At 40.4% G+C, this 10,000-nt stretch overlaps 1 protein-coding gene across 2 annotated transcripts in view; it reads right to left on the bottom strand.

Moving 5' to 3' along the window:
- Positions 1–10,000, bottom strand: part of LOC137989813 (phosphatidylinositol phosphatase PTPRQ-like) — a 21,483-nt gene that overhangs the window by 7,687 nt on the left and 3,796 nt on the right. For both annotated transcript variants that reach the window (XR_011121028.1, XM_068835458.1), the window contains exons 3-4: positions 9,606–9,944; positions 4,632–4,931 (exon numbers count right to left, since the gene is read on the bottom strand). Coding sequence is in view for 1 of the 2 variants with exons in the window: in XM_068835458.1 (XP_068691559.1) it covers positions 4,632–4,931; positions 9,606–9,944 (639 nt within the window). In the remaining variant the exon portion in view is untranslated. The remainder of the gene's footprint in view (positions 1–4,631; positions 4,932–9,605; positions 9,945–10,000) is intronic.

The following is a 10,000-nucleotide window of genomic DNA, read 5'->3' on the forward strand; positions in this document are numbered from 1 at the left end:
ATTAGGGCCGTTTATACGAGAGAAAACAAGCCTCGGCTTACATAAGACGCTAACACCCCGTATAAATCACTGGACGAAAAAATTGATTTACTCGAGTTTGCGAATTGAGCAAATATGTGGCAAATTTAGGGCTCTAAATTTGCTTTAACTTTGGTTTGACAGGTAAAGCTTGCGCAAACTTAAATGTTTGTTTTGTAGGAATTTGTGTGCAAATGTTAAGGAAATGCATTTATTTGCTTGGCATTTGCGTGCTATGCAAATCTTTAATGTTTCCACAGATTTGCTCAAATTTGCTTCACCCCAAAGATAGCAGTTTGACCTCAACCGCAAATGCAAGCAAATATGTCGCAAAACCAATAGTTTGCATTATTGTTTGAACTGATTTTCAAAGGATCAAAATACGTACATTTGCATTTTATTTACTCTCTTTTGCAATGGGAGCAAAAAGGAATGAATTGCCGGAATATGACTTTGTAGTAAATTTGCAAATTTCCTTGCTATAAATATTTATATTTACCTGGGAGCAAATATGGTGATTTACAGCATCTTCGTTCTGTTGTCATAGGCAATGTGCATATGATATTTGTTACACATTTTACTGCTGTGGCAAACTTTCAATTTTTACATAACCGTTATATTATTGAACGAAAACTGCACTGGTATTCGGAAGCTTTTGAGTTTCATCAGCGGCAACGTCCTACAACGAAACCAACGAATGGCAAACAAAGGGTGCTTACCATTTAGCCAAATAATCCGGATGGAATGATCGTTGCATAAAGGTAAGCGATTTTTCGAATTTAATGACCAACTGGTTGAGAATGGCGCTTACCATTTACTACACAGCATTCTATCCCGCTTATTTTACTCGATCTTTTCAGAAGTGGCCTGGAAACGGAAGGATTCTCGCAAATGGTAAGAGCATTTCGCGAATTCTGTTCCGAACGGAAAAAGAGGACTACCTCTGGAGGTTGTCCACAATTTGACCTCAAACCGAAATTTCCGGATTTTTTGGCTAAATGGTAAGCACCCAAAATGCTTGGGCCATCCTCGTTCCCAGGATCTTTTCGGAGGGGCAATTGTCCGCCATTTTGAATCACCCCCGCCGCAAAGAGCCTGGAAACGAGGTTTTGTGACGATGAAAATTTGGTTATCAACGGTTTGAAATTCGCGCGGGCGATGTGCTCTTTCCTCTTTCTTTTCGTTTTCGGACGACCAAGTTTTTATACGGCGATTCCTTGACATTTGTGCGGGTGAAATGGCAGTAAGAATCGACGAAACCCGAAAGAAAGGGCAACGACCATTCAGGCCATAACGTCGGGAACGGTGAACCAGCCCTAATAGTTTTACAGTAGTTCGCCACAAACACACACGCCAGTGTCATGAATGTTGAATGGTCGGTCTTTGGAATGTTCTATGCCTATTTCAAGTCCACGATTCCCACTAATTCCAAGGCGACCAGAGAAACCTAGCAAGAATAGACTTCGCTAGCTGCTTGACATGGAACCGTTGAATTTCTAGACTCATACAGCTGTATGTCCTGGATTCTGATCAGGGAGTTCAGAGACGGTGTTCGAGAAAGAGTTACGACCAATACCAGCAGCATTAATCGATGAAAAATTCATGGCAGAAATAGAGGCCTTCCTTCCTTAAGCAAACAGAGTTCAACGAACGTTTGGAACAAAGGATGGCCGAACAGCTACATGTGGATTTAAGCAAAAGAGCGGGAAGATTCAAGACTTATATTAAAGCGCCGAATAGCAAAAGATTGCCGATGGAGTTTCGGTAGGTCACCTCACTGATAATAACCTGAAAGTATATGCCTTAAATTTTGTGTAGAATATCCTTTCTTTTTCATAACACGTTTGATTGCTGATTCATTGAATTGAGATTCGCATCATACATCCCTCCCTTTGCAAGGACAGTCTTTACTTTTGCAGACTTACTCCCTTAGTAATTTCACGTCACGTTATTAATTTCAGGCCATTTAAAACAATACCAATAATAAGGAAAGGGGCATGAATGATATGGATCTCTGCATTGTACCCGTATGCAGAGCAATTATGTGAAAAAAGTCGTATTTTGGTTACATTTAATATCCCGAGCAAATTTCTACAAAAATACATCCTTGAACACATTTGCTTTCCTGAGTAAAACCCTGCAAAACTACACGTTTGGCCACATTTGCTATTCTGAGGAATCTCTGCAAAAATTCATATTTGAACACATTTGCTGCTCCGAGCAAACGGGTACAAAAACTAATATTTGTTTGCCTTTACTCACCTTGTAAAAAGGTGCAATGATGAAAGTTTGATCAAATTTACAACTTCAGGAAAAGTACTTGCAAAATTTTAGTTTTAACATTATGTTTACTACCCCTCCAAATGTCGCAGAAAATACAATGTTATCCGTACTTTTACTCACACCAGCAAATTTAAAACAAATGTGGCATTTACGAGCGTTGCCATGGGTGGAAAAACTGTGCCAAATGTGATCTTTGCTTTTCAGCAAATCTAAGCAAACATGCACAAACGTAGCATATGCCATGCATTTGCTCCACATTTGCTATATGTGAAAATCCGTTTTTTCGTCCAGTGAATGGTACAAAATCTACGTTCACGGCTTTCTCAAGCCGCGGCTTATCCTGGCCTGGGAGTTAATACTCGTATAAATAGTTCCTTTCGCGTATTATGTACGCCAAGGCCAGAGTAAGCCGCGGCTTATTTTCTATCGTATAAACGGCCCTATTGTTGTGCGAGTAGCAACATAGTAAAAATTATAGAAAATTCCTTGCAAAATAAACAATTCTCACTTGGACTCGCTTTGAAGAGGAGGCAGACATGAATATTCGATGACTGTGTAATTCGTAGGTAATCACATCATCAAGAGCAATTTGGAATAAATAAGCACGAGTAAATTTAAGACGAACAAAATTGCACGAGCCCGTAGGGCGAGTGCTATTTTCAGTGTTTGAGAAAATTTTCAAGTACTTATTTATGCCAAATCGCACGAGAAAAATCATTATTATTTATTAATGGAATTGATATGGAAAGTATTATGGAAGTATGTTGACGATACTACTGCTTCGGAGATCGTTACCAAAGGACAAAGAAAGTAGCGCCCAGTGCACAGCGGACTTATATAAGATCTGTCTTGATGTATGCCGTACTAGTATTTTATCAAGCTCTGCCCTTGTATCTCAAGTACGAAATAGAACAGGTACAGAAAAGGGCATTGTCAATTATCTATCCAGGGATATTGTACAGTGATGCCTAAAGCCGGTGATACATGGTTCAACATTTGTTGATCAAAATATGTTGCAGCTGTTGTTCAACAAATGTTGAACAGTGTGTCATGCCATGTTGAATGTTGAAAAATGCCATTCAACACGTTCAATTTTGTTGAACGATGTTGAACGAAAATAGAGATCAGCTCTATTCCGTTCAACACCTCTGTGCAACATGGTTCAACATTTGTTGAGCAACAAATGTTGCAGGATGTTGAACCGTGTGCCATCGGCTTAAGAGAATGCAAACATCCCTAAGGTCGATTCTTATTGTGAAGCCATTTGTAGAAAGACATTTTTCAACATTATCAATGACAAGGAAAATTGCACGTGCCCTTAGGTCGAGCCAGCGCAATTTGCAGTCTTAAAAATTTTACGAAAACTTTATATTCATTTTAAAGTCCAGACTTTGAGCCAGTTTTGTGCTTTGTTCAGTGTTTTTGTTCTCGCCATTCCCCTTCAAACTCTGAATTAAAACGTTGTTACTTTCTCCTAACCAGTCCGCCATTTTGTTTTAATGCGCTTTCGGGACCTTCCATTTCAACTTTTCTTTTACTCGATTTCAACTTTCTGCACTGTTTGACGGATTAATTGACGTGTTCTCAGCTAATAAGCAGGGCGGACTGATTTTCGCATGTATATTATAAAGACGCGAGAGTCCATTACCTAGAGCAAGAATCTAGTATCAAGTTTGTCCCTATTAGCGTCGGATATGTGTGTATTTTTAACCCAAGTTTTGCGGGAAGACCAAATCAGCTACCTCAATGTTGTACTCAATTCAAATCTCTCGGGGTTAAGATTTTTTGTGCATTGTATTTGCATTATAAATAAATGTAGCATTACAATACAATACATACTTAATTGACCGCTCCCCATAGAGGTTTTTCAGGGCCAATGAAACACAACGAAACTACAGAACAGAACAACAACAACAAATGTTGAGAATCCCAACTGGCCGGACGCAAACCAGTTGGCTATTTACAAGTGCAGCTGAGAAGTTGAACCAGGGACTACCAGGAACAAATTCAACGAGTGGTCAGAGCGGGTCTTGAACCCGGGATCTCCAGATCTCAAGGCAAGCGCCCTAACCACTGGGCCAGACTGCCACTGCATTCACATTTTAATGATTATTTATATGGAAATACCGTGAACAAAAATGCTTCATTCCAAAACGGTTTGAATTGGGTAAAACAATGAGTTAGCCTATATAGTCTATTGTTTATTGTCCAGCAAAACTTGGTTTAAAAATAGACACTTTTCTGACGCTGATGGGGACAAGGCCAATATGGGTAAATCTTAGTTTCGGTGACAGACTCTTGAAAGAACAAATTAGATCAGAAATACTCACTGCTCTCGTCAGTCCGGGTCTGTATCATATTGCTAGCGTTTCCAATTCCTACTTTTGTAAAGGCAGCTACAGTGATGTTGTAGAAGGTAAACACGGTTAGACTTGACAAATACACTTCCCTTTTCGAGCCGAAAATCATCATGTGATGAATAGATGATTCATTATGGGAAGGCATGAAGGTCACGTCAAAGCCAGCAAGTTCTCCATGAATCTTCTTTTGAACTGGTGGAATCCATTCTACTCTAATCTCGTGTGCACTCGTATTGTAAGCAGTCACATTCCTTGGAGGATAAGTTGGAACTAAAGCAGGATAAAGAAAACAGAGACAAACCTGTACTAAGCGGACCCCTTATTAAACGGACACGGAGAGAGAATTAGATAAGAGTATTTCTCTATCAATTTGCGGTCTTGCCCAACAGCACAGTCACAAATGGCTTATTTTTAGATACACTTGACGCGCGAGAACAAATAAAGGGCCACCAATTTTAACCAATCAGAAGAAGCCATGTCACGCGTGACTACTACTGCCATGTTTTTTCAAGGACATGACCACTAATTTTCGCGGGAACGGGTATATTTGCGACTGTGCTGATGAGTCCACCCATCCCATAAGGACAATCTTATCTAATACCCATTTCCGAGTTGCTGTATGCCTCAGTTTCAAAGCGAGGTCTGGTGCACAACTATTCAAATGGAAATGAGTTGCGTATTCTTATGCAAATCAAGCTAATTTCCCTTACAATAGTTGAGCACCAAGACTCACTTCGAAACCGAGACAAACAGCAACTCGGAAATGGTCCATTCACTCTTAAAAGACACTCTCTATTAAGTGAACAACAGCTTAGGTCACCCAACCAGTTTCAACAATTTGAAGGCTATGTCTCATACGTAGGATTATCTCGAGAACGCTGTTTTGCGTAACGCCAATGTTGTGGCCTCGCGATTCCGGTGCGACGCTCTAACCAACTGAGCTATGAAGCCACTGACGTTGGGAGCTGGTCATTTGTGGGTTCATTTGCTAGTCATTTGTGGTCATTTGTGGGTCATTTGTGGGTTCAAACCCCGTTGAAGTCCTGAATTTTTCAGGCTTCTCTACGCAATTGCAGGAAAATTGAGTTGGGGTGTGAGGCCCGCTCCTGAGACCCTAACCCTATTTCAGACCAAAATCTGCGATTTTTCCTACCCTATTTCAGACCTGACCAAAAATTTGATAACTTTACTGATTATAGTGTAATTTGAACTGCTAGTTTTCTACCCCATATGAACCATGTGAGCGTTAGCCCTACTTACGGAAAATTGGCGTAATAATTCGAGAAGGGCTTTGTTGACGGCCTTATCGCCTAATGACGAAGAAGAAGCTTCTTCCTATTTCAGACCAAACCGGCTAACAAACCATACCCTTTGTTACCGCACATACCTATATAGCCCAAAAAAGGGGGTGCCCCCCCCCCCCCCCGGAAGATATGTCCAGGATTGCTCCTAATTAGATGCATGCAGATTTTGATAAGTGTCACGATTACTCTCCATTACTTATATCCAAAATTAGAATGAATAAACAAATAAATAAATAAATAGGTGATTACTGAAAATTCTCTGCGCTGAGTCCCTCATTTTCTCTTGGTTGCATTGAGGTGACTGTAACGCGATAATCACCCAAGCGGCTTTTTTTCAAAATGGCCGTAAGCCGTTTTGTCGAGGTGTCAGACGAAGAAATTAATTGTTTTAAAGAAAGTGCATATTTTTCAAATAATCACCTACGTAATTATACGAAAACAATTATTCACCGATATTCACCAGGTGTATGACGACCGCAGATTGCAGACTGCCTGCAAATAGCGCTAATAAAAAGTATTTAAGACTATGCACCCATTCCAAATGGCGCTGATAAACAGTATTTAAGCTTAAGTCTCAGCACCCATTTTAAAACGGTTAGCTTTATATAATTATGACTTAGGGCTAGTCTGCAGTATGCGGTCTGCTGTCTGCAGTCTGCAGGCTGCAGTCTGCAAGTGTCAGACACCAATATTCACCTCTCGTTCGGCGAACAATTGTTAAATATACCCGATAAACGTCTCAAAGTGTCCTCCTAAATCTACCGTTCGAGTAAGATTTCCCTAACTTTCAACCTCGTTCCCAGGGCCCCTCTCTAGGCTTCCCGCCCCAGCCCAGCCCGTTGCCTGGCTTTCAAATCATACCAAAGCAAATGTTCACTGGATTGTCGTAAAAACATACTTGAAGCTTAGACATAACGGGACACTGCGTGCACCTAATTTGGGTCAATTCACTACTTTCAAATCTCCCCAATATTAAAATATACCTTCTTTACCCTCCCCCCCCCCCCCAAAAAAAAAAAAATCTGCATAAGCATTGTTTTCGACTTCTCTTGGGACATTTTCATGTGCCAGGAGAAATTGCAAACAATGGTTATGCAAAAGTCTTGGGGGGTAATAGAGGTGTATTATGGGATTGTGCAAGTAGTGAATCCTGGACATAAGTGACAACAAGGAGAAACAGTGAGTCACCCGTGACCTTCTAAGCGAATGTACGAAATTAGCGCAACGAAGAGCACAAAAGGCAACATGATAACATTGCGCGATACATTCACTCGAAGATGCATGAGACATGCGGGTTCCTCAAAGCTACAACGTGGTATGAGAAAAAACCTGAAGGTATGTTAGAGGAGAATAACGAGTACCAGGAGTCCATGAGTAGAAGCCTCCATATGCACTATATCCTTGAGTCATCCTTTGCGCGTATCTTTCTATTTTTAGAACCAACACTTCAGCAGGAGACCTACATTTACACCAATTTGCACAATTTACATACATTATTTATTGCTACTTTTGTCTTCGTTTGACAATAACTTCATTCTGATTGGCCATTCTAAGCAGTGCCGCCTAGGGGCAATTTGTTCTTGTCGTTATCAGGGTACTTTTCCAAAAACATTTTGGTTATGTTTTCGTACTTGCTCCTCACTGTCTCCCAGTCAATTCTTTCGCCTACTTTTCCGACTTTATAGCTTAAAACTACATGCAACAACGCATTTATTTTGTCTGTCCACACAAAGTTTTTGTCTGCCGCCATGTTTGATTTGCCTCGAACTACAACGTGATTGGCTAAAAGCACTAGCTTAACCAATCACAACAGACAGTTAAAAAAAGCCAATCAAATACCGCGACTGGTTTCAAAATTTGCACGTGTCCATGTAAACACCATTGCAATCTGTAACAGAATTTGCACTGTTCCATGTAAATAGGTGGTCCAGGTACAAAATTCGTCCGTGTGGAAATTTGTCCGGACCGTGTAAACGTAGCCTTAGATTATATTTTGCAGCAAGTTTCTTATCATTGGTTAAATTAATTGGCGTAGAGTTTCTTTCTTTTAGTACTAGAATTTCTGTCTCAATGATTCTATTACCCGCCAGTTTTTTCGCTAGCTTCAGCTCGAGCTCGTAAAAGTTCTTTCCGTTTTTACCAAAGTAATAAAGTTTTATTCTACCAAGAGAGTTGGACTTGCTGGCTACGCTGCCTTATCTCGGCTAAGATTCCATATCGGTCGAGATGACGGAACAAAGTAAATGGTCCAAATTATATTGATATTGTGATCCCGGGCGACACTAGAGTGAAGGAGAAAGAACATGAAAAGCTCGAGAAATATGAACCACTGAAAGAAGAGGTTGGCAAAGCTGCGGGGGATGAAGAAAGCGTTGATGATTCCAGTAGTGCAATAGACCATTTTCGAATTCTCACCGCTGGACTGGAGTTAGCATGAAATGGAGGCTAATGCGGGCAAATCTTTTCAAATGCAAATTAATTTGCCCGCATTAGCCTCCATTTCATGCTAGATTCAGTCCAGCTGTGAGAATACGAAACTGGCCTATAGCAAGGTACTGGGTTCAAATCCCGTTCAAGTCTGGATTTTTTTTTAGCTTCCTTTGCAACAAATTAGGTGCCCCTGCATCTGATCAAAAAAATCACTTCCTTTTTTCTTCAGACTTAAAAGTGTGTTTGCTTGTGACACCTGACTTGCAAAATGTTGAACTTTGATTTTTATCCAAAGGCCGTTTACTTTGAGCGCAAGTTTTGGATTTCACGGTCCGCAATTAGTTACCTTCAAAACTGACCGATTGGACCTTAGAGGGTTGGATCCTGGGAAAAGTGACGTGAAAGGCTAACTACCTTAAAATTTCAGCGTGTGAAAGCAGCTTATTACATAAGCAAAACGCGAGTTTAAAAGTCTGAAAGACTAAAACTCCCGTGCTGCATATTAATTATGCGGCGTACACACGCATCGCATTCTTAAACTAGTGAGCCTTTGACGTCATTCTCTCCTCGATCCAGCTCTCTCAAGAACTTAAAGTTTGTAATGGCTGACCATTACATAGGAAAATTCCAGTTAAAATAACTGAGGCATGCAGCAACTCGGAAATGGGATATTGGGTAAAACATTGAGTTAGCCGATTTGGTTTATTGTTTATTTTCCCGCGAAACTTGGTTTAAAAATAGCCACTTTTCTGACGCTGATGGGTTCGAAGCCAATCTGGGTAAATCTTACTCTTTGTATCATATTTTGTTTTGGTCTCCAATTACAGACCGCGTCTGGAAAGCTAGAGGGTCCCTCATGTATTCGCTTGCCTCATTCCCTATTATACAAAAGCTATTTGCGTCAGACCAACAAGAAGTCCTAACACGTCACTCCCACGAAATTTAAAACTCAAAATAAGCGATTCTAAAAATCACTTTTACCTATAAATTTTCAAAATAAAGTGTGATGTAGCAGCTCTTGTCACGTATAATGTATGTGATTGGCTCGCTAACCTAGCCAAAAACAAAAGACTAAACAGTTGAAACAATGACGTAAGAAGCTGCTTACAATACCAAACAAAAGACGGTTACGAGAGCTGCTAAACTACTGAAAATAAAACACTCGGAACAAATTTGTATGCAAGCCTTATTTCCTCCGGATTAAACTTACTTCCCTCGTCGGTGTGGTTTGTGATTCTGGAGCTTTCATTTGCAAATGATGTATAAGTGAACACCGTGACTTCAATCCAATAAAATGTGTAAGGAGTCAGATTCTTGAGGTACACGGTGGTCTTGGTGTTACTGACGAATATGGAGCTATAGTTCATGGAATGTTTCATGCAAAATTGCTGTCCAGCCGTTCCGTTGCAGCTTGAATTCACAGAAACTCTGGGTGAGGTATCGTTCCGACGGTACCGAACTCTGTATCCTACGACACTGGCATTCACCGGACTCCAGTCGATTGTAAGGCTTGAGGAAGTTCTGTTGGAGACTTTTAAGTCCGTCGGAACTTTAAAATAAAATCAATCAATTAGAATGAAACTGGTTAAGAAATCTCTCAGATTA

This window comes from Montipora foliosa, unplaced genomic scaffold, assembly GCF_036669935.1.
Source record: "Montipora foliosa isolate CH-2021 unplaced genomic scaffold, ASM3666993v2 scaffold_475, whole genome shotgun sequence".
Classification (NCBI taxonomy): Eukaryota; Metazoa; Cnidaria; class Anthozoa; order Scleractinia; family Acroporidae; genus Montipora; species Montipora foliosa.